Genomic DNA, 25,783 nt, shown 5'->3' on the forward strand with positions numbered 1-25,783 from the left:
TTCGATCAAAAATAATTTTCCATTTTTACAACTTTGTAACAAAATGTACATTGACCGTTATTTAAACAATATATTAACTAACGAGTACAGAAAAAGAAATAGTAACATTGAAAAAATAAATATAATTATAAACAACTAGCATGGAAAAGAACCAAAAAAACCCCAAGGACCCACATGTACCCCCCCCCCCCCCCCCCGGGTTGCTGCTGCTGTCTTTCCTGTTTTCCCTTATCGCTCTGCGAGATAGTCAAGGAACGGTTGCCACCGCCTGGTGAACCCCTGAGCCGAACCTCTTAGTGCGTACTATATTCGCTCCAATTTTATAAACCCTGCCATGTCGTTTATCCAGGCCTCCACGCCCGGGGGTTTAGCTTCTTTCCACATAAGTAGAATCCTTCGCCGGGCTACTAGGGACGCAAAGGCCAAAACATCGGCCTCTCTCGCCTCCTGCACTCCCGGCTCTTCTGCAACCCCAAATATAGCCAACCCCCAGCTTGGTTCAACCCGGACCCCCACCACCTTTGAGATCACTCTTGCAAAACATGTGGGTGTGGTTCGCCGGGCTTCCCGCGCACCTCCCGCACCTATCCTTCACTCCAAAAAATCTACTCAGCCTTGCTCCCGTCATACGCGCCCTGTGTAGGACCTTGAATTGGATCAGGCTGAGCCTGGCACATGAGGATGAGGAATTTACCCTACTTAGGGCATCTGCCCACAGCCCCTCCTCAATCTCTTCCCCCAGCTCCTCCTCCCATTTACCCTTTAGCTCCTCTACCATCGTCTCCCCCTCGTCTCTCATTTCCCTGTATATATCGGACACTTTACCATCACCGACCCATGCCCCCGAGATCACTCTGTCCTGGATCCCCTGCGCCGGGAGCTGCGGAAATTCCCTCACCTGTTACCTTGCAAATGCCCTCACTTGCATATATCGGAAGGCATTCCCAGGTGGCAACTCGTATTTTTCTACCAGTGCTCCCAGACTCGCGAACGTCCCGTCCAAGAACAAGTCCTTCAATTTCACAATTCCTGCTCGTTGCCAATATTGGAATCCCCATCTATCCTTCCCGGGACGAACCTGTGGTTGTTCCTTATCGGGGACCACACCGAGGCACCCGTCACCCCCCTATGTCGTCTCCACTGCCCCCAAATCTTCAAAGTCGCCACCACCACTGGGTTTGTGGTGTATAGTTTTGGGGAAAACGGTAACGGTGCCATCGCCAGTGCTTTTAAACTTGTTCCCCTACAGGACGCCATCTCCAGCCTTTTCCACGCCGCTCCTTCTGCTTCCCTCATCCACTTACATATAGACACGTTGGCGGCCCAATAGTAATCACTCAGGCTCGGCAGTGCCAGTGCCCCTCTGTCCCTCCTACGCTGCAGGAACCCCCTCTTTACCCTTGGGGTCTTTCCAGCCCACACAAAGCTCATAATACTCCTATCCACTTTCTTGAAGAAGGCCTTTGTAGTCAGTATGGGGAGGCACTGAAACACGAAAAGAAACCTCGGGAGGACCACCATTTTGACCGCCTGTACCCTACCCGCCAATGAAAGGGGCACCATGTCCCATCTTTTAAAGTCCTCCTCCATCTGCTCTACCTGTCGTGTCAAGTTAAGTTTATGCAAGGTTCCCCAGTTCCTAGCCACCTGGATCCCTAGATATTGAAAGTCCCTTGCTACTCTCCTCAGCGGCAGATCGTCTATTCCCTGCCCTGTTCCCCGGGGTGCATCACAAATAGTTCACTCTTTCCCATGTTCAATTTGTATCCCGAGAACTCTCCAAACTCCCTGAGTGTCTGCATTATCTCAGGCATCCCCTCCACTGGGTCCGCCACATATAGCAGCAGATCATCTGCATATAATGACACCCAATGTTCCTCTCCTCCTCTAAGCACCCCTCTCCACTTCCTAGAGCCCCTCAGCGCTATGGCCAATGGCTCGATTGCCAACGCAAACAGTAACGTGGACAAGGGACACCCCTGTATTGTGCCCCTATGTAATCGGAAATAGTCGGATTGTTGCCTGTTTGTAACCACGCTTGCCACCGGGGCCCCGTACAGGAGCTGAACCCATCTGATGAACCCCTCTCCAAATCCAAATCTCTTCAGTACCTCCCACAGGTAGTCCCACTCCACTCTATCGAATGCCTTCTCTGCATCCATCGCCACCACTATCTCCGCCTCCCCCTCCGATGGGGGCATCATCATTACCCCCAGCAACCTTCGTATGTTGGCATTCAATTGCCTCCCTTTAACAAACCCTGTCTGGTCGTCATGTACCACCCCTGGGACACAGTCCTCTATCCTAGTCGCCATCACCTTGGCCAGTAGCTTGGCATCTACATTTAGGAGGGAGATGGGCCTGTATGACCCGCACTGCAGTGGGTCTTTGTCTCGTTTCAGGATCAACGATATCGTCGCCTCCGACATCGTCGGGGGTAGTGTCCCCCTTTCCTTAGCCTCATTGAAGGTTCTCGCCAGGAGTGGGGCCAGTAGGTCCACATATTTCCTGTAAAATTCCACCGGGAACCCATCTGGTCCCGGGGCCTTTCCTGCCTGCAGTTCCTGATTCCTTTTACCACCTCCTCCACCTCAATCTGCGCTCCCAGACCTGTCACCTCCTGCTCCTCAACCCTCGGGAACTCCAACTGGTCCAAGATGTGCATCATTCCCTCTTTCCCCTCCGGGGGTTGGGACTTATACAGCCTCTCATAGAATGACTTAAACACCCCGTTCACCCTCTCCGCCCTCTGTTCCATCCTTCCCTCCCCGTCCCTAATTCCTCCGATCTCTCTCGCCACCCCCTCTTCCTTTTTAAAAAAAAAAAATATATTTTATTGAAATTTTTTTCCAAACAACAATTTTTTCCCTCTTACAAAGCAAACGTAACAGTAAAGATTTTTTTTTTTAACAATACACAAATACCTAAACCCCATAATCTCTTGACATAAACTAAACTAAACCCCCCCCCCTCTGGGTTGCTGCTGCTGATCATCTGTCTTCCCTCTAACGTTCCCCTAGGTAGTCGAGAAATGGCTGCCACCGCCTGGTGAACCCTTGAGCCGATCCTCTCAGGGCAAACTTTATCTGCTCCAGTTTAATGAACCCCGCCATATCATTTACCCAGGCCTCCAGTCCGGGGGGTTTCGCCTCCTTCCACATGAGTAGGATCCTACGCCGGGCTTCTAGGGACGCAAAGGCCACAACGTCGGCCTCTTTCGCCTCCTGCACTCCCGGCTCATCCGCAACTCCAAATAGAGCTAACCCCCAGCCTGGTTTGACCCGGGCCTTCACCACCTTCGAAATCACTCCCGTCACTCCCTTCCAATACCCTTCCAGTACCGGGCACGCCCAAAACATATGTGCGTGGTTTGCCGGGCTCCCGCCACACCTCCCACCTTTTTCCTCCACTCCAAAGAATCTTGCTCCCGTTATGTGTGCTCTATGTAGCATCTTAAATTGAATCAGGCCAAGCCTGGCGCATGAGGAAGAGGAATTTACCCTGCTTAGGGCATCAGCCCACATACCCTTCTCTATCTCCTCCCCTAATTCTTCTTCCCACTTTCCTTTTAGTTCGCCCACCGACTCCTCCCCCTCTTCCCTCATCTCTCGGTATATCTCTGACACCTTGCCCTCTCCGACCCACACCCCTGAAAGCACTCTGTCCTGAATCCCCTGTGTCGGGAGCAAAGGAAATTCCCTCACCTGTTGTCTAGTAAACGCCCTCACCTGCATATATCTCAAGAAGTTTCCCCGGGGCAACTTATACTTTTCCTCCAATGCTCCCAAGCTCGCAAAGGTCCCATCTATAAATAAATCTCCCGCCCTCCTAATTCCCAACTGGTGCCAGCTCTGAAATCCTCCATCCATTCTTCCTGGGGCGAACCTATGGTTATTCCTAATTGGGGACCCCATCAGGGCACCCCGCACCCCTCTCTGTTGCCTCCACTGTCCCCAGATATTCAATGTTGCCGCCACCACCGGGTTTGTGGTAAACTTTTTTGGTGAGAACGGTAGCGGCGCCGTCACCAGCGCCTCTAAACTCGTCCCTTTACAGGACTTTCTCTCCAGTCTTTTCCACGCCGCTCCCTCACCCTCCATCATCCATTTACGTATCATTGCCACATTGGCGGCCCAATAGTAATCGCCCAAGTTCGGTAGTGCCAATCCTCCTCTGTCCCTACTATGCTGAAGGAACCCCCTCCTCACTCTCGGAACTTTCCCTGCCCACACGAAGCTCGTGATGCTCCTGTCTATTTTATTAAAAAAGGTCTTAGTGATTAGTATAGGGAGACATTGAAATACAAATAAGAACCTCGGGAGGACCATCATCTTAATTGCTTGCACCCTGCCTGCCAGCGACAGAGGCTGCATGTCCCACCTCTTGAAGTCCTCCTCCATTTGTTCTACCAGCCGTGTCAGATTAAGTCTGTGCAAGGTACCCCAGCTCCTAGCGATCTGAATCCCCAGGTATCGGAAGTTTCTTTCCACTTTCCTTAGAGGCAGGCCTTCTATCTCTCTACTCTGGTCCCCTGGATGTATCACAAATAATTCGCTCTACCCCATGTTTAGCCTATACCCCGAGAAATCCCCGAACTCCCTCAACATTCGCATAACCTCTATCATCCCCCCCCGCTGGGTCCGACACGTATAACAATAGGTCATCTGCGTATAACGAGACTCGGTGTTCTTCTCCTTCTCTAATCACCCCTCTCCATTTCCTGGAGTCTCTCAACGCCATGGCCAGAGGTTCAATTGCCAACGCGAACAACAATGGAGACAGCAGGCATCCCTGTCTTGTTCCCCTATATAGTCGGAAATACTCCGATCTTTGTCGCCCCGTAACTACACTTGCCGTTGGAGCCCATAAAGAAGTTTAACCCAGCTAATAAACCCGTTCCCGAACCCAAACCTCCTTAACACTTCCCATAAATACTCCCTCTCCACCCTATCAAATGCCTTCTCTGCATCCATTGCCGCCACTATCTCTGCCTCCCCGTCCACTGGGGGCATCATTATCACCCCTAATAGTTGTCGCACGTTAACATTCAGTTGTCTCCCTGTTACAAACCCTGTCTGGTCTTCGTGCACCACCCCCGGGACACAGTCCTCTATCCTCGATGCCAGTACCTTTGCCAACAACTTGGCGTCCACGTTCAATAATGAAATAGGTCTATAGGACCAGCACTGCAACGGATCTTTATCCCTCTTCAAAATTAGCGATATCGTCGCCTCCGACATTGTCGGGGGTAAAGTCCCTCCTTCCCTGGCCTCATTGAACATCCTCACCATCAACGGGGCCAACAAGTCCACATATTTTCTGTAATATTCCACCGGGAACCCGTCTGGCCCCGGAGCCTTCCCTGCTTGCATGCTTCCCAGTCCCTTAATAACCTCGTCCACCCCAATCGGTGCCCCCAGGCCTGCCACCTCCTGCTCCTCCACTTTCGGGAACCTCAATTGGTCCAGGAACTGCCGCATCCCCTCCTCTCCCTCTGGGGGTTGAGACCTATACAGTCCCTCATAGAAGGTCTTGAACACCTCATTTATCTTTCCTGCTCTTCGCACCATGTCTCCCTTTTCGTCTCTAATTCCTCCTATCTCCCTCGCTGCTGTCCTCTTTCGCAATTGATGAGCCAACAGGCGACTAGCCTTTTCCCCATATTCATATCTCCTCCCCTGTGCCTTCCTCCACAGTACCTCCGCCTTTCTGGTGGTCAGAAGGTCAAACTCTGTCTGGAGTCGTCTCCTCTCCCTGTACAGTCCCTCCTCCGGGGTCTCTGCAAATTCCCTATCCACCCTTAAAATCTCCCCCCAGTAATCTTTCCCTTCCCTTGGCCTCTGTTTTCCTTTTGTGGGCCCCAATGGAGATCAGCTCTCCTCTGACCACCGCTTTTAGTGCTTCCCATACCAGTCCCACAGGGACCTCGCCGTCGTCATTGACCTCCAGGTATCTCTCAATACACCCCCGCACTCTTGCACACACTCCCTCATCCGCCATCAATCCCACATCTAATCGCCAGAGTGCTCTCTGCTCCCTTTCCTCTCCTAATTCCAGGTCCACCCAATGTGGGGCATGGTCCGAAACCGCTATGGCTGAATACTCAGCTTCTTCCACCCTAGAGATCAACGACCTTCCCAAAACAAAAAAATCTATCCGGGAGTACACTTTATGGACATGGGAGAAGAAGGAGAACTCCCTAGCCCTAGGTCTAAGAAATCGCCATGGATCCACTCCCCCCATTTGGTCCATAAACCCCTTAAGTACCTTAGCCGCTGCCGGCCTTCTTCCGGTCCTTGAGCTGGATCTATCTAGCCCCGGGTCCAGCACAGTATTAAAGTCCCCTCCTAAAATCAAGTTTCCTACCTCCAGGTCCGGTATACGCCCCAGCATCCGTCTCATAAATCCCGCATCGTCCCAGTTTGGGGCATACACATTAACCAACACGACCTCCTTTCCCTCCAGCCTGCCACTCACCATTACATATCTACCTCCGCTATCTGCTACGATGTTCTTTGCTTCAAATGCTACCCGTTTCCCCACCAAAATGGCCACCCCTCTGTTCTTTGCGTCTAGTCCTGAGTGGAACACCTGTCCCACCCATCCTTTCCTTAACCTAACTTGGTCCGCCACCTTTAGGTGCGTCTCTTGGAGCATAACCACGTCTGCCCTTAGTCCTTTCAAATGCGCAAGCACTCGGGCCCTTTTTATCGGTCCGTTCAGGCCTCTCACGTTCCACGTGATCAGCCTCACTAGGGGGCTACCTGCCCCCCTCCCGTGTCGACTAGCCATTACCTTCTCTAGGCCAGTCCTATATCCCGCCTCCGCGCTCCCACTCGCTCCCCCAGCGTCGTATACCATCTCCGTCCACCCAGTCTTTAGCCATTTCCTTTTGGATTTCCGCAGCAGCAACCCAGTTGTCCCCCTCCTCCCCCCCGCTAGATCTCTTTCTAGCGTGATTGCTCCCCCCATATTACTTCCGTAAGTCAGCTGACTTCAACTGACCCCGGCTACTCCTCACTCCTCGACCCCCCCGTGTGGGGAACTCCCATCTACCTTGCGCCTGTCTTCCCGCCATATTCTTTCTGGCGCGGGAACATCCCTTTACCTGACCCGCCTCTTATGGCGCAGCTCCCTTTCCCCTCCCCCTCCCCTTCCCCATTCTCCAACTATGTCCTGTCTTTCCCCCCTCACCGGCGCCCACATTTCCCAATGTCTCCCCCCTTCTCAATTTACTTCTCAATTAATTTCAACCATAACATTAACAATAACATTTCCTGCGGCATCAGTCCCTCAGTTCCGATCCAATTTCTCCTCTTTGATAAAGGTCCATGCTTCCTCCGCCGTCTCGAAATAATGGTGTCTCTCCTGACACGTGACCCATAGTCTTGCCGGCTGCAGCATCCCGAACTTCACCTTCCTTTTATGCAACACCTCTTTGGCTCGGTTAAAGCTCGCCCTCCTTCTCGCCACCTCTGCACTCCAATCCTGGTACACCCGTACCACTGCATTCTCCCATCTGCTACTCTGCACCTTTTTAGGGTGGTTCTCCCGCTTTTGGTCTTCTCGCCGGGATCCGATGTGCCCACTCCACCTCCAAGGGGCCCGTAGGGGCCTCAGCACCCATCAATGAGCTCAGCATCGTACTTGCATAAGCTCCACAGTCCACTCCTTCCACACCCTCAGGGAGACCCAGTATCCGAAGGTTCTTCCTTCGCGCTCCGTTTTCTAGGGCCTCGATCCTTTCAGTACACTTTTTATGAAGTGCCTCGTGCGTCTGTGTCTTAACCGCCAGGCCCAGGATCTCGTCCTCATTATCTGTCACCTTCTGCTCCACCATGCGGAGCTCTGTCTCCTGGGTCTTTTGTGTTTCCTTGAGCCCCTCAATTGCCTGTAGCATCGGGGTCAGCACCTCCCTCTTCAGCAGTTCCACGCACCGTCTCAAAAATTCATCCTGCTCAGGCCCCCATGTCGCCTGCGCTTTCTCCGCCGCCATCTTGTGCTTCTCCCTTTCTGACCCTTTGGTCGACGATTCCTCGCGCTGCAGCCGCCGCCGCCGGTTTTTTCCTCCTTCGTTGGGGGGGGGGACTCCCTTCTCACTCACCCCACACCGGGTTGCGTCGTCAAAAAACTTCCCGTTGGGGCTCTTAAAAGAGCCCGAAGGTCCGTCGGAGCTGGAGCCGCCGAAACGTGCTGCTAGCAAGGCATCACCGCAACCGGAAGTCCGCCGGCCCCCTCTTCCTAAGTTGTTGGGCCAGCAGTCGGCTCGCCTTTTCCCCATACTCATATTGTATTCCCTGTGCCTTCCTCCACTGCGTCTCCGCCTTACCCGTGGTCAGCAGGTCAAACTCCGTCTGTAGTCTCCGTCTTTCCCTGTATAACCCTTCATCCGGGGCCTCCGCATATTGCCTATCCACCCTCAGAATCTCCCCGATCAGTCTCTCCCTTTCTTTACCCTCTTCTTTCCCCTTGTGGGCTCTTATGGAAATCAGCTCCCCCCTAACCACCGTTTTCAGCGCCTCCCATATTACTCCCACCTGGACCTCTCCATCATCGTTGACCTCTAGGTACCTTTCAATACATCCCCTCACCCTTCCACATACCCCCCTCATCTGCCAACAGTCCCATGTCTAATCTCCAAAGTGGGCGCTGCTCCTTCTCCTCTCCTAGATCCAGATCCACCCAGTGTGGGGCGTGATCTGAAACGGCTATAGCCGAATATTCCGTTCCTGCCACTTTCGGGATCAGCGCCCTTCCCAGGACAAAAAAGTCTATCCGGGAGTATACTTTATGAACGTGGGAGAAGAAGGAAAACTCCTTACTCCTCGGTCTAGCAAATCTCCAGGGATCTACTCCTCCCATCTGCTCCATAAACCCCTTAAGCACCTTGGCCGCTGCCGGCCTCCTCCCGGTCCTAGATCTGGACCGGTCCAGCCCTGGGTCCAGCACCATGTTGAAGTCCCCCCGTCCCCCCCCCACAATACCAAATTTCCCATCTCTAGGTCCGGGATGCGCCCCAACATACGCTTCATAAAACCTGCGTCATCCCAGTTCGGGGCATATACCTTCACCAGCACCACCGCCTCACCTTGCAATCTGCCACTCACCATCACGTACCTGCCCCCACTGTCCGCCACTATGGTCTTAGCCTCAAACAGTACCCGTTTCCCCACCAGTATTGCCACCCCTCTATTTTTCGCATCTAATCCTGAGTGGAAAACCTGTCCCACCCATCCTTTCCTTAATCTGACCTGATCCGCCACTTTCCGGTGCGTCTCTTGAAGCATAACCACATCCGCCTTCAGCCTCTTTAGGTGCGCAAATACCCTTGCCCTCTTAATCGACCCGTTCAACCCTCTCACGTTCCACGTGATCAGCCGGGTTGGGGGGCCCTTTACCCTACCCCCCCCCCCCCCCATCGTTGACTAGCCATCCCCTTTTTTAAACCAGCTCCTCACCCGGGTCCCACGCACCCGTTTGTTCCCCAGATGGTGCCCTCCCGTCCCGACCATCCCATCCCATATCAGCTCCCCCTTACCCTCAGCAGCAGCAACCCGGTTAATTCGCCCCCCCCGATTGAAACTCGCCCTCCTTCTCGCCACTTCCGAACTCCAATCTTGATATACGCGGATCACCGCGTTCTCCCACCTGCTACTCCGTGTCTTCTTAGCCCATCTCAGGACCATCTCTCTGTCTCTGTAGCGGTGGAACCTCACCACTATTGCTCGTGGTATTTCCCCTGCCTTCGGTCTTCTCACGAGGACCCGGTATGCTCCCTCCACTTCCAGGGGGCCCGTCGGGGCCTTATCTACAATTAAAGTATGGAGCATCGTACTCACATACGCCCCAACATCCGCTCCCTCTGACCCTTCGGGAAGACCCAAAATCCTTAAATTCTTCCTCCTCGAGCTATTTTCCAGGGCTTCCAGCCTTTCTATGCACCTCTTATGTAGTGCCTCGTGCGTCTCCGTCTTCACCACCAAGCCCTGTATCTCGTCTTCATTCTCGGCTGCCTTTGCCTTCACTCCACGGAGCTCCATCTCCTGGGTCTTTTGCGTCTCCTTCAATCCCTCAATCGCCAGCAACATCGGCGCCAGCACCTCCTTCTTGAGCTCCTCCACACATCGCCGGAGGAACCCCTGCTGTTCCGGGCCCCATACCATCTGGGCTCCCTCAGCCGCCATCTTGCTACTCCCTTCTCTTTTCTGCCGCTGCTCCAGAGGATCCTCCGCAATCTGGCCACTACTATCGCTTCTTTCCATCCACACCCGGGGGGACTCCTTCCTTTATCGTCTCACACTGAGTTTGGCCGTGAAAAATTTCCGTTGGGGCTCCCGATAAGAGCCTAAAAGTCCGTTAAAACGGGAGGTGCCGAAATGTGCGACTCAGCTGGTCATCGCCGCAACCGGAAGTCGACCTAAATGTTTTAAATACCTTTTCTTAGAACAGGATTAAAAATAAGTTTATGCTTCCACATCTGCAGAAGTTGCATCAAGTTGTTTTAACTTCTCGAAATGAAACTTTGGTTTTCTTGTAAAAGTGTCACGTAGTGTAGTACAGACCCAAACAGTCAAGGAAGCTTCCAGTTCTAAATCATTAAAAGAAAGCTGAAGTATCCAATTCTTTTTTTTTTTCCAATTAAGGGGCAATTTAGCATGGCCAATCCACCTACCCTGCACATCTTTGGGTTGTGGGGGTGAGCCCCACGCAGACACGGGGAGTTCCAGTTCTAAATGGGGCTGGTTTAGCAGAGTGAGCTGAACAGGTGGCTTGTAATGCAGAACAAGGCCACAAGCGCGGGTTCAATTCCCGTACCGGCCTCCCTGAACAGGCGCCGGAATGTGGTGACTAGGGGTTTTTCACAGTAACTTCATTGAAGCCTACGTGTGACAATAAGCTATTATTATTTTGCAGGTATCCATGAATTTGGGATAGTACACAAATTACAGTTTCAGCATCCCTGACCGAGAAAGGGGATCTCATTATCTTGTGGCCACAGCTGTAAAGTTTGTGAATGTGATAGTCAGGATTAGTTATAAGGATCCTTCAGAAAATAGCCTAGCACCATTTGTCAATCTGGTTTGTAGGTGAAAAATGGTTATTTGGATGAAGAACTGCTTGTTCTACCGGAGACTGTGTTCTGTATATCTTGCTGTTATCGCAAGGTGGGGGAAGTGAAAGTATATTTCTGTATATCTGGTGGTGAATTTAGCTTTGATCAAAAGACAGGTGATAAACTGAGCCCCGTTATCTCTATCTCTATGGGGGAGACCTATTTAAAAATCTGGCATTGTTATTATGACTAAGAAGATTTTAGTACACTGCATTTTCATGGACTATGACTTATTCTATTCTGTCTTCAACTTTCAAAAAGTATCAATTTTCAAAGGATCTTCCTATAAACTGTATCTTAATAAACATTAATGTGACCATAGTCTGCAAACTGACTGTAATCGCTTTAAAATCCTATGGATTAAAGAACCTGCATCACGTATATTGCTGCACATGATCTTTTTCTTTTCAACCTTTTTGTGCTGTCAGGTAATGGTTGACTTGGATTTCAGTACATATCTGTCCACAGGTGTTGGAAAATTACTCCGATGCTCCAATGACCCCCAAACAGATTCTGCACGTTATAGAGACTGAAGGACTCAAAGAAATGAGGTCAGTTGTGGTGAATGGTTTTGCTAGGAGAATGTTGATGGGTTTAAAAAAAAATATAAATGCTGAATTGAAAAGCAGGAAAAAGTCCTATTTAATCTAATCTCCCCTTGTAACCTACAGTAATAAATGGAAATCTTTTGAGGATGGTTTTATTTTAGATTTGAATCCCCAAAATGTAACTTTTAAAGTTTCTTGTCTTCCTTGCATGTGGCCATTACTGGTACTGATGTCCCGAGTGAGCTCTGTACATTTTCTCCAATCGAAAAATAAATAAAATACTGACGCCACAAAGCCTTGTCCTGTTCAGCATCTACAAGGCACAGGTCAAGAGTGTGATGGAATACTTACTTGGATGAGTGCAGCTCCAACAGTGCTGAAGAAGCTCGACCCCTTCCAGGACAAAGTAGCCTATTTGATTGCCACCCCATCCATAAACGTTCACTCCTCCACCACTGACGCACAGTAGCAGCAATGTGTGCCATCTACAAGGTGCACTGCAGGAACTCATCAAGGCTCCTCAGACGACAGCTTCCAAATCCATGGCCGCTGCAATCTAGAAGGACAAGGGCAACAGATATATGGGAATACCGTCAGCTTGATGTTCCCCTCCAAGTCACATACCATCCTGACTTGGAAATATATTGCCAATCCTTCACTGTCGCTGGGTCAAAATCCTGGAACACCGTCCCCAACAACTTTGGATGTACCTACCGTGCATGGACGGCAGTGGTTCAAAAACGCAACTCACCACCACTTTCTCGAGGGCAATTAGCGATGGGCAGTAAATTCTGACCTAGGTAGTGATGCCCACATCCCTTGACCGCATTGCATAAATTATTTTTCTAAGAAGTGGGACTTCTTAAACGTCCCAAAGTGAATTATCAAAGAGAAGTCGATGCTGAGCAGTAAAAGAAAAGTTGAATGTAAGTTTGTTTTAAAAAGATTGATTTCTAGTTTGCTTTTGATAGGGGGAGGAGAGATGAAATCATTTTGAGGATTCTGTAGAGTAGGGCTAAAAGACTGTTCAACTGCTGGCATTATAAACTAAGGGGAGGACACGAGTTGGAAGTAAATGGCATACAGGCTGCAACATGAGGCTGGAGTCAGTAACAGAAGTGGATTGATAAAAGCCCATTGAGTGATTTGTAAATTATAATTTAATGTTCAATGCAGTAATCCTGTGGCGATAATGAAAATGGGTAGTGGCTGTGTGGAACTGAGGGAGTGTGGGGAAGGATACAAGGATTCAGCTCACTAGGGTTTTGGTCGAGGTAGGAGTATATGTAAGGCTCAGCGAGGAAGATGTTGGAACTGTGATTTGGCTACATCCAATGACGATATCAATAACTTAATAAAACCCATCCAGGCTTTAGCTCAAATGTCAGTCTTGGTTGAAGTTAGAACCCCAATTGTAGAAGTTCAGCATTCTCTGTAACTAGAACTGTTCGGCTGTATGCTCTGATTTCTAATGGTTGTTGAAGACTTATCTATTCAGTTGGAAGAAAGAAAAAAAGTTTTAAATGATCCTCTTTCCCCCCCCCTGTCAATCTTTGATTTTTGTTCCAAGGAGGAAATCAAAATCCAGTTAATAATCAGCCTTATATCTCAACTTAAATGGCCATTAATATTCTGTAGCCAATTACTGCCTGACTCACTTCAATTTTAGCAAGCAATTGTGTTTCATTTGTATCTGGATAGGAAGAAAAAAAAGAAACACATATTGGATTGATATTGTGCTTAACATATGCCCCTCAAATATCTAAAAATGCTCATGTACAATTAGTTACTGACTTGCAAAGATATTTGTTGTGTAGACAAGTAAGGTAAATGGAAATTTCTTCTGCTCATGGCCTCCAGCTTATGGTGAGGAAGTCAAATTTTATTTAATTACGTGAGAATCTGGAACTCCTTTATTGAGGTTTTGACGATTGCGTTGCACAGCTTCGTGCGTGAAAATCACACATCAGTGGTGTTCTGTGTTGTTAGTGATTTAAGTTTGACTTCTGCAAATTCATCCTGACAGTCAACAAAGAAAATTTTTAATCCCTAAATGTGGTTTTCCATGAGCCTTTTGCACTGCTTCGCTCAGTATCTCTACCCAATAATTTCCTGGTTGATACCTTACTGTTTTAGATTTTAATAAAGTTAGAAACCAATTAAATCAAACAAAATATTTCAAGGTTGATTAATGTGAGAAAAATCATTTTAAAAGTTTCATTTACAAGCTTCTTAATTAAACAGATTTTATTGTTTCCATGAATTCCAATTTAACTTCCAAGTTATATTTAATAAAATATTCTTAAATTAAAAACCATTTTCCCTATCATATGTTTTATTTTCGGGATACATGTTGTACAGCACTAATTGTATTTTTTTCTTTTTCATGTCCATATTTTTGACGCAATGGCTGTAGAAGGTAAGCACCAATTGAGCCAAAAAATATATAGATAAATACAATTTTGTGTAACTAACTGTCAAAATACAAGAGTACATTTTTGTGTGGAATGTTTTTGTAATTTGTAATTCTTTGCAGTGATAGGAATGTTTTGGTAGGGGATGATTGTGATCGCCCTTCGAGCAACTGCTGCTGCATAATAGTGATTTGTGATGCTGCTCCCTTAAATCATTGCATTCTTGATGCAATTTAATGCATTCCATTATCATGCTAGCGTATTGTACTGACTGACACCCTCACAAAAGCAAACACTCCCTCATAAAAGCAAATACTTCCTATTCTAGAAAAACTGCTGTAGCGGCATTTCGGCGTGCACAGTGTACATGTATTTGATGCATTCAATTCATAAGGGCTTGTTTACTTTGTGTAAACATGAGATTTATTGGCCGTGGATTACATAAAATGTTGCATGCTTTCACCACTGGAAATAAAATAATTTCACTGAGCAGCTGGACACAAAGCTACTGCTTTATTTTGAAATTAACCCTAAAAAGGCAAGCCCTTTTTATGTAGTGTTATTTATTAACCAAAGTGAAATTCATTGAATTTATCGTATGAAATAAATATATTGGACACTTGGAAGTTTATAGTAGTTACTGAGCAAATCAAGTAAAGCATTGCATTGTAAAATTATTTGTAAATCTGTGAAGTTTCCACATTTAAAATGTATTCTGTCTGGTGCAAAAGCAGACAGCTATGGAATCCATTTAAGTGAAACCACTTGAGCACAGTTAGACAATTTATTGTATTGTATTTTATAGGAGGAATTCCTATTCTTCATTGGAAAGCACATTGCTTTTCATCCACTTCCTCCTGAATAGGAACTCAAATGAAGAAAATAAGGTTTTGATTTCCACAGATCTGGGGTGGGATTCTCCGCAAACGGCGCGATGTCCGCTACCCGGCGCCAAAATGGGAGCCGCACCTTTGGGGGCCAACCCCTCACCTTGAGGGGCTAGGCCCGCACCGGCACGCCAGCCGGCGCCGAAAGGACTTTGCCGGGCGACGCATGCGTGGGATCTTCAGCGGCCGCTCACGGCATCGCCGCGCATGCGCAGGGGAGGGGGTCTCTTCCTCCTCCGCCATAGTGAAGACCATGGCGGAAGAAAAAGAGTGCCCCCACGGCACAGGCCCGCCCGCAGATCGGTGGGCCCCGATCGCAGGCCAGGCCACGTGGGGGCACCCCCCGGGGCCAGATCGCCCCGCGCCGCCTTGTCCCGCCGTTCAAAAGGAGGTCTAATCCACGCCGGCTGGTGAGGGTTGACAGCGGCGGGACTTCGGCCCATTGCGGGCCGGAGAATTGCCGGGGTGGGCCCGCCGACCGGCGTGATTCCCGCCCACTGGCGCGGCGCGATTCCCGCCCCCGCCGAATCTCTGGTGGCGGAGAATTCTGGACACGGCGGGGGCGGGATTCACGCCAGCCGCCGGCGATTCTCCGACCCGGTGGGGGGGTCGGAGAATCGCGCCCATCTTGTTGAATGATCTATGCGTACTCCCAGTTTAGTGCTGCTTTGAAACCAAAATCATTTTACCCCAGTGTTAAACTTGGAATGTAGTAAGCTGTGAAGACTAACTGCGAAGTAGTTGATGCTTTCTTCTTTTAAAGAGTCTCACTTCATTTTGCCCCGGTGTCAGACTGGTGGTCCCTAATAATTTTGGGCTGTGTATGCAGCCTAGCTGCAGCGTCAAATATGAGGTGAAACTGCTTCATACTAAGTGTTCAACTGTAATAGAAATGCACCCTAAAAATAAAAATGCTGTCTTGGTATTTTATGATTTGCAGTTAATGTGACAAACAAAATGTATAATAGATTTAAGACAGGTGAGCTAACAGCAGTTCAAAGTGGCAAATGGATCAGATTTGAGTAGTGCCTTTTGCTACTTTTTAATTCCTTGCTTTCTTTGCTTACAAATCTGATGAACAGCCCACTTGTAGTGTTTGATCTGCGTTGTGTCTGTGTGTGCAATGGGCGAGCTATGAAAACACCGATTGCTTCACTGAATTGCTGAGTCTGCAGTTCATCTATCCTTTTTTCATTAATTTCTCATCCCATCAAGAAAAAAGCCAAGTATTTTTATTGATGCATTAAATGCTTACCATTAACATTTCTTTCAATACACTGCAGTCAGTTATTCGGGATATTAATTAAGTAAAGAAATAGCCCCATTGAGTTCTCCAGTCTAAAAGCTGGCAAATTCCCCGGACCTGATGGTTTTCATCCAAGGGTTTAAAGAGACAGCTTTAAGAGGATAGTAAATCCCTCGATTTTGATCCTCCAGAGTTCCCCCTATCCTAGATCAGTAGGCAAGAACATATTGAGAGTGTGGTTGTTCGCTTGTTAATCTATATGCCAAGCACAGATTGATTTTTAGAAAATAAAGAAATATGTGGATGATGTGGAAAGATAGGATTGAGGTAGAGCAATAGTTGTACCAGGCAATTACTATCCCAACAAGATAGAATCTTAACCATCGCCCCATGACATTCAATGTCATTACCATTGCTGAATCCCTCATGAGCAACATCTTGGAGATTACCATTGGCCAGAAACATAACTGGGCTAGCCATATAAATATTGTGGCTGCAAGAGCAGATCAGAGGCTAGGAATCCTGTGATGAGTAACTCCCCTCCTGACTCCCAAAGCCTGTCCATAATCTTCAAGTTAGAAGTGTGATGGAATACTCCTCACTTGCCTGGATGAGTTCAACAACACTCGAGAAGCTCAGCACTATCCAGGACAAAGCAGCCTGTTTGATTGGCACCCCATCCACAGACATTCACTCCTTCCACTGGCGTAGCAACAGTGTGTAGCATCTACCAGATGCACTGCAGGAATTCACCAAGGCTCCTTGGGTGCCTTCGAGCATCCAAATCCCATGACCACTGCCTTGTAGAAGGATAAAGGCCGCAGATACAAAGGAACATCACCATCTGAAAGTTCCCTTCCAAGCCACTCCTCATCCTGAATTGGAAATATATTGCCATTCCTTCACTACTGCTTGTTTAAAATGCTGGAACTCCCTTCCTAACAGCACTGTGGGTGTACCTCCACCACATGACCTGCAGTGATTCAAGAAGGTAGCTCAATGTCATCTTCTCAAAGCCAATTGGGGATGGGCAATAAATGCTGGCCGAGACAGCAAAGCCCCCATCCCTTGAATGGTTTAAAAAATAATTAGCTAATCCCTTGAATGGTTCAAAAGCTGAATGTTCTACTATTCCTGTTTCTTGCATTTTTGATGTTTTGTGTGCCTATGTTGTTTTTCATATTCTGTATTTTGCTTTTTTTATTTTGCCCCGGAAATGATGGGTTACTGATCTGTTGTGTCTTTATTCTCAAGTTCACAACTGCGATCGAATTGCCTTGGGTGAACCCATCAGTACAAATGTATGGAAGTTGCTGCTCTTGTGCATTCCTGTTAGTTGTTTTCATGTTACCACAGCTCCTTGCATGAATTTTAAACTCTTATTAGTTCTGTCATTTCTGCATCCATACAATTATACTGTTTTGCATTACCTATGTTGACTTAATGTGAAATACTCTCAGAAACACATAAGACAGGGAACATACTATTTTGAGACTTCCCTTCAGAAAGCACAGGCTCATCAAAACCAACCTTTTTCACTGTCATTATTAATAAGTCTCACTGCTGCATCCTGTTTCCGCCTCTATGAAGCACCTTGACATGTTCACAGAGGCACTACATAAATGCGAGTTGGCGGTTGTGCAAAAATTTGGGAAATCCTGCCTGTAAGCCGTGAATTTGTTGTGGAAGTCTTTGTTGTAATATAGTCTGTATTAAGAACCCCTCTGATGTTAAATGCAAGAGTATCCCAAAACCCAGAAGGGTAACTTGGAACACTTGTTCCCAGTGGTGTATATTTTCAATCTAATATACTGTGAGAAAAATGTAATCCAGGGAGGAATGGTCCAGTTATTGTGTGAACAAGTAATAAAGAATACTTATTTACTTAAAAGAAAGAAAACACACAAGATACACTATAATATATTACAACACTTAATTACACTGATGGCTATACACACAGGATTACATGAAGTTACCCCTTGGTTTCCAACTACCTACGTTCCCTGAAATGAGATGCCCCTTTTGATCCTAACCAATGTCCAATATTATATAACTCGGGGCTAAAGCCAGTAGTTACCTCGCACCAGTTATTTGCCATGATTGGGAAAACCATCTACAGTTTCAGCGAGGGCAAAACTGCTACTTCCTTTCCGGTGGCTGTGATGGGAGCTGTGTCTAATGTACCGAAGTACAGCGAAAAGTATTTTTCTGCGGCCGAGGGAATGCACACAGTACGTACACAGTAGACAAAAAGAATAATCAACAAAGTACATCGACAAATAGTGATTGGGTACAGTGTGGAACAAGGGCCAAACAAAGCAAATACATGAGCAAGAACAGCATAGGGCTTCATGAATAGTGTTCTTACAGGGAATAGATCAGTCCGACGGAGAGTCGTTGAGGAGTCTAGTAGCTGTTGGGAAGAAGCTGTTCCTGTGTCTGAATGCGTGTGTCTTCAGACTTCTGTATCTTCTGCTGATGGAAGGGTCTGGAAAAGGGCAAAGTCTGGGTGTGAGGGGTCTCTGACAATGCAGTCTGCCTTTCTGAGGCAGCAGGAGGTGTAGACAGAAACAATGGTAGGGTGGCAAGCTTCTGTGATACGTTGGGCTGAGTTCACCACACTGCAGTTTCTTGCAATCTTGGGCCGAGCAGTTGCCATACCAAGCTGTGATCCGGCTGGATAGAATGTTCTCTATGGCACATCTGTAGAAGTTTGTGAGTCGACGCAGATATGCTGAATTGTCTGTGCCTCTTTCCCCAGTCATTGTGCTATGGATCTATCATTCTTTCTCATTGATGTTATCCACCCTCTTGAGACGGCTTTTAGCATATATGTGTCCATTTCCTTATCTCTCAACTTTGAAGTTACCTCTTCGTTACTCCCATTTTTTCCCTCTAGTCACATAGGCAAACACTTGTGTTTCTCACTGATATGCTAATTCACATCTCAAAATTTCTTCAGGAAGTTGCCCTGATCGATTCCCTGTTTTATTTTTCCGAATTTCATATTTAAAATCTTAATATTCCCCAATTCTTAACATCTGCAAGAAAGGATCTTGTCCTGATTGTGGGCCTGATTGTGTTTGATATGATCTGGTTAGGCATCAGTAACTTTGTTTCAAGTAGGCAAGCTTTGATTTCATAGAATTCATAGAATTTACAGTGCAGAAGGAGGCCATTCGGGCCATCGAGTCTGCACCGGCCCTTGGAAAGAGCACCCTACCTAAGCCCACAGCTCCACCCTGTCCCCACCCCTCCACCCTATCCCTGTCACCCCACCTAACCCAACCTTTTTGGACACTAAGGCACTGGAATATTGGGAGACTAGATTGAAACCCTGTGAGATGGTTTGTTATTGAAACCGTCCGAGTTGGAGTGACTCTTCAGTATGAATTTGAAGATTAGATCTTCAAGGGTGAAGACTGGAATCCTTCATTCGATAAATGGTTGGCTGAATGTTGATGACGTCTGGGTGATTTGTTGAGAAATTTGTGAACTTTGTTTTGGTTGCATCTGCCATTCATTGTGTCGTATGGTGTTTTTAACCACAGTTGACTTGTTAATTTAATACTTCATACTAAGCCTGACTAGAGTATAGGATAGATTTTGTAAATTGTTGTAAATCATTCTGGCCTTATTTTTGTTTGTTCCAACCCCGTGGGAACTTTGTGCCTTTCATGACTGAGCCAGTATCTTGAATCTCAAACTTAATCTACTTTGAACAAAATATTATTTATTTATTTAGTAATTTTTTTTTTAGAATACCCAATTATTTTATTGTTTTTCCAATTAAGGAGCAATTCAGTGTGGCTAATCCACCTAACCTGCACATCTTTGGGTTATGGAGGTGAGACCCAAACAGACATGGGGAGAATGTGCAAACTCCACACAGACAGTGACCCGGGTCCTCAGTGCCACAGTCCCAGTGCTATCCATTGCGCCACATGCTGCCCCTTGAACAAAATATTATTTGCCCTAACCAGATCTAACCGACAACGTGGGGGATCTGGTCTAAAATCATAACCTATATAAGATCAGAAAGAAAGAATAATTATACTCTAACATTCAGGGTTAATATGAAGTAAATTTGTTCCGGCGCTGAGGACCCGGGTTCGATGCCAGCCCCGGGTCACTGTCTATGTGGAGTTGCACATTCTCCCTGTGTCTGCGTGGGTTTCACCCCCACAACCCAAAGATGTGCCGATTAGGTGGATTGGCCACACTAAATTGACGTTTAATTGGAAAAAACATAATTGGGTACTCTAAATTTATAAAAAGAAAATGTGAATTAAGAGGCAAACTGGTTGAACACATGACACTGCACAATAAGTGACTGATATGACCCAAGACACATTCCACGGATTTCTCAACAACCCACCCAGATGATAGTAAATGCTGCGAGCCAATTGATCTCATTGAAACTGTCCCTTTCTCATGAGGAATTCCAGTCTTCACCTTCACAGATAATACTTTGGAGTTCTCTCCAAAATGTCTCTCCAGCATGAATAGCCTCAAGTGCAGTCCACCTCTCAGGAGTTCACTCTCATTACCTGAGACTCGGTTTGCTCTCCAGCAGTTATTCACGAGCACAACTGTACCTCTTTGGCTGTGCTGAGCAGAATGCTACTATTCCAAAGGGATACCTTCGCCTCAATGGCCCACAGCACAGATTTGCCAAACTTCCGCTGCTGCCTTTAACGTCCAGGCTTCTCTCGAGCCTTTGCTACCAGTAGCCCATTTTCTGCTTAGAGGCTCTTTCTCAGATCCTCCCACTTTCTCTTAACTGGGATATTTTCCTGTCCTTTACCTGGGACTCTTCTCTGATTATGGTGGTCCATTCCTGGTCACAGCTGGGTTTTTTGCACCTTTTTATCCACACAGACGCACTGCATCATTGACCCAAAGAACTTTAAAACACCGGATTGTGCATGCGCAGAAAAGCCTGAGTCTTGGGACTTGGAGTTCCTGGCCACCGATCGTAATAGGTTAAGTTTGAACCTTGTAATGATTTTGTTTTTGTCTATTGGTTTGCAATTTGGTTGGAAATTAAAATGCGACTATATTATAGCTTCTCTCTCATTCTGAAATTTCTTAGTGCAGTTTATTATGCAAATATTTTGGGGTTTTAAAAACCAGTAGTCAATTGTTGGAGATAATTAGTGTTCAGCTGTGTAAAATATTTAAATGAGGAAAATCAAGCACGATGCACATTTGAACAATTTTACATGTAAACTTGTCGATGCTTAATTCGGTTATCCTAATCAATTCAACATTGCATCTTTATTTTTGTCCTACTTTAAAGTGCAAGAAAACACAATTTGTGTACTGTAGACCGGTTTGCTTGAACATGGACGTTAAAGAAACTCGGCTCACATCTCACCATCATATCTCTACTCCACTGTTGCTGAATTATCAGGTTGCTTATCTGACATCTAATACTTAGTGAGCAGAAAATTCCTTCAGTTAAGAAATGGGAAGACTGAAGCCATTGTTTTCGGTCCCTGCTCCCAATTTCTATTCCCTAGCTACCAACTTCAGCCCAATCTCTTACAATAGCCTGAGATTAAATCAGTTTGGTTTCAACCTTTGTGTCACATTTGACTCCTGACGTGAGCTTCCAATGCAATGCTGTATTCATAACGTCACTCAGACCACCTATTTCCATCTCTGTAACATCACCTGACTTTCCCCCATCTCAACTCATCTGCTGAAACCCTCACTAATGCCTTTGTTACCTCTAGACTCAACTATTCTTATGCACTGCTGGCTTGTCTCAAACATTCTACCCTCCGTATACTTGAGGTCACGTGAAACTCACCTGTTCGAGTCTTTGTGTATGTTCTGTTCATCAATTGTCACGGTGCATGCTGATTTACATTTGGCTTCTTCGAATCCATAGCATCCCAACTGTGCCAAAGGAAGCCATTCGGCTCATCGAGTCTGCAGCGACCCTCCAAAGAAACACCCCCCCAAGCCCCCGCCCTATTCCCACCGAACAATATTATTTTGGACACATGGGGCCAATTTAACATGGGCAGTCCACCTAACCTGTACACCTTTGGACTGTGGGAGGGAACCGGAGCACCCGGAGGACAAGCGCCCAGACATTGGGATGTGCAATGCACAAACTCCACACAATCACCAAGGTCAGAATTGAACCTGAGGCAGCAGTGCTAACCACTGTGCCTGATCAAGCAACACCTTGATTGAAAAATTAACATTCTTGTCCTGAAATCTATCCATGGCCTCCCCTCCCTATTCCTGAAGTTTCTTCCAGCCCCACAACCCTCTAATTCTGGCTTCTTGTGCAATTGAGATTTTATTGCTCCGCCATTGGTACTTGCAACTTCAGTTGCCTAGGCCCTACATCTCTGCCCCGCTTTCTCGGGACACTCCTTTAAACCTTTCTTTTTTGACCAAGCTTTGGTTGTCTGACCTAATATCTCCTTCTGTGACTCAGTACCATACTTGTTTTATAATGCTTGTGATGTGCTTTGGGATGTTTTATTATGTTAAAGGCATTATATTAAAAACAAGTTATGTATACAATGCAGGATTGCCTACTCAAAGCACATAAGTAGAAGAAGGGCCTAGTTATTATAACTCATGGAACATTGAAGGTCCATAAACAGTGCATGAACCTGTTGCTGCATTAAGTAGGATTTTGGGGAGGACAATTGAATCAGGTACAGTTCTTGTACAAGGCCTTGGTTCAGCCACATCAAGAATACTGTAACCAGTTTGCCCCTCACGTGGCAAAGGATGAGGCCCTAAGGATCAAAGGAATGTGGGTTGATTTTGTGATATAGTTGTTGCGCTTGATGGAGGAGACAGCAGCGGACCTAGGAACTCTTGAATTTGGGCAGCAGTGTACCTGGGGACTCTCGAATTTTGGGGGAAAATCAGACGGTGATATCACAGGACTTGATTAGCTGAGTATTGCTGCTGTTTCACTTTTTCAGAGTAAGGGACTGAATTTAAGCAGCTGGAAGATTAAAAACATTAAACATTTTTAAGCAAAGCATTCAGTTAGCTTCCCTATACTTGGGTGATATCAACAGAAGGGAAGTGAGTAGCTGGTGAGGTTTTTTTTTAAAGTAGCAAAGTTTATTAGTAGTGAGGCTTATTAGTGGTAGCAAGGTTTTTTTCATCTGAGGGGAATGGCAGGGCTGCTTCAGCCTTGAGAGTTCGCATCCTATTCCATGTGGGAATTCAAGAACTCCTGTGTTCTGGATAACCACAGAGACATGAGGTGTCATCAGCTCCAGGATTCTGAGCAGCAGTTGGCCATCACCACGGTGTATCTGTGAAGTTGAGAGCTTCATGGATAGCATGTTTATAGGGGTGTGGCCCCTCCACAACTTAAGACTATGTAGGGAGAGATGGAATGGTTATCCACCAGACAGTTGAGAAGAAACCGGCAGATAGTGCACAAATCCCGAGTAGATCTCACTCTAACTGTACTGATGAAAGTGATGTTTAATCTGAGGAGTGCAGGCAGACCCATGGCACCCCGGTTGACTGAGCTGTATGAGGGCACAAAGTGGACCAGAAGAGCAATAGCGATGGGAGTTTTGATGGGGGATCAGACAGGCCGCAGACCTGAATCCAGAATGGAATGTAGCCTGCCATGATGAAGATCAAGGACGGAATTGAGAACAACTACTAGGGGGCATAGGTTTAAGGTGAGAGGGGCAAGGTTTAGAGTAGATGTACGAGGCAAGTTTTTTACGCAGAGGGTAGTGGGTGCCTGGAACTCGCTACCGGAGGAGGTGGTGGAAGCAGGGACGATAGTGACATTTAAGGGGCATCTTGACAAATACATGAATAGGATGGGAATAGAGGGATATGGACCCAGGAAGTGTAGTTTAGTCGGGCAGCATGGTCGGCACGGGCTTGGAGGGCCGAAGGACCTGTTCCTGTGCTGTACATTTCTTTGTTCTTTGAACTGCAGAGCACCCTGAGTGGGGAGGGTGAACACCAGCAGTCGTGATTCACATTGTTAACTACGTAAGCAGAAAGAGGGATATAGTCCTATAGTCACAATTTAGGGGGCTAGGTAGGAAATTAGCAAGCGGAGAGCTCAAATGTAGTAATCACTTGCTGATAGAAATAGGAGGATAAAGCAGATGAATGCAAGGCTGGAAAGATGGTGCAGGAGAGAGGAACATTCCCTGTGACATTGAGACCAGCTGTGGGGGAAAGTGGGACCTGTACAGCCAGACTGGTTGCACGTAAGCAGAGCCACTATGTGGTGATTTGCTAGCGGAGTGGCAGAGGGGAGGTTTAAAACTAACTCAGCAGTGGTGTGGGAACCAGGAGATAATGTCATCTGGGATTACCGAGGTGCATTGAATGCTCGGAAGGCAGATGGCACTCGAGTAGGAAAAAGTAAATAATTGGGTGGGGTCGGTAAGGGAGAGAGTAATAAAGTCTAATTTAGGGTTACCGTGCATGTTTGTGAATGTGCAGAGTGTGGCAAGTAATTTTTGGGTACAGAACCATGTGGAAGTATGATGTGGTTGTAATGGAGGCCTGAAGAAGGGCAGGTCCAGGTATTAAATATTCCTGGGCATAAAGTCTTTAGGAGCAATAAGAATGGAAAGAGGGGGAGGATGGTAGTATTGATTAATGAGGGTATTGTAGTGTCTGAGAGAGAGGATGTCCAGAGGGGCCAACTAAAGAATTTTTTTTTAAATTAAGGGGCAATTTACCATGGCCAATCCAGCTATCCTGCACATCTTTGGGTTGTGGGGGTGAGACCCACGCAGACACTGGGAGAATGTGCAAACTCCACACGGACAGTGACCCGGGGCCAGGATCGAACCTGGGTCTTCGGCACCATGAAGCAGCAGTGCTAACCACTGTGCCTCCACACCACTCATCACCAGAATCTATTTGGCTAGAACTGAGGAACAAAAATGGTGCAATCAGATTGCATAATGCAGTCTATAATACCTCAACTAGTAGGAAAGATGTGGAGTAACAAATTTGCAAGGAAATTGTTGAGAGATGCAAGAATTATAAGTAATTAAAATGGGATACTTTAATTATCTGAGTTATCTGGGACAGTAGTACTTTAATTTGCAGAGAGGGACACGAGTTTCAAGAATGTGTTCAGGAAGAAAAGAATGGACCTGACCCAGATAAATTGGAATCAAAGGTTGACAGGCAAAACTGTAATTGACTGATGAACTGACTTTCAGAAGAGACAACTGGCACAGTCAAGGTACATTGCCACAAAAGGGAAAGGTAGGGCAAGCAAATCTAGTGTTCCCTGGGTGACAAAAGAGAGTAAACCAAAGAAGCAGAAGTGTGCTTAAGACAGTTGTTAGGTGAATAATACAACTGAGAACCAGGCTGAACACAGAAGGTCAAGAGGGTAGTTAAAAATGGCAAATAAGAGAAACAAGGCAAGAGTATGAGAAGAGACGGGCAGCGAACATGAATCCAAAAGCCTTCTGCAGGCATATAATTAAGTAAAGGGTGGACTGGGGCTGATTGGGACCAAAAAGGGATTTGTGCATGGCCCAGGTTATTAAATGAATACTTTGTACCTATCTTTACCAAGGAAG

The 25,783-nt window shown here is 46.8% G+C and overlaps 1 protein-coding gene across 4 annotated transcripts in view; it reads left to right on the top strand.

Annotated features, from left to right (window-relative positions):
* asxl1 (ASXL transcriptional regulator 1) overlaps positions 1-25,783 on the top strand; it is a 156,938-nt gene that overhangs the window by 10,323 nt on the left and 120,832 nt on the right. The window contains exons 2-3 of one of the 4 annotated variants that reach the window (XM_072514978.1): positions 11,582-11,664; positions 14,078-14,080. The exons of the other annotated variants lie outside the window; for them this stretch is intronic. Of the exons in view, the coding sequence (XP_072371079.1) occupies positions 11,582-11,664; positions 14,078-14,080 (86 nt within the window). The remainder of the gene's footprint in view (positions 1-11,581; positions 11,665-14,077; positions 14,081-25,783) is intronic. 4 annotated transcript variants of the gene reach the window in all.

The sequence above is a fragment of the Scyliorhinus torazame genome, chromosome 8 (genome assembly GCF_047496885.1).
Source record: "Scyliorhinus torazame isolate Kashiwa2021f chromosome 8, sScyTor2.1, whole genome shotgun sequence".
Taxonomy (NCBI): Eukaryota; Metazoa; Chordata; class Chondrichthyes; order Carcharhiniformes; family Scyliorhinidae; genus Scyliorhinus; species Scyliorhinus torazame.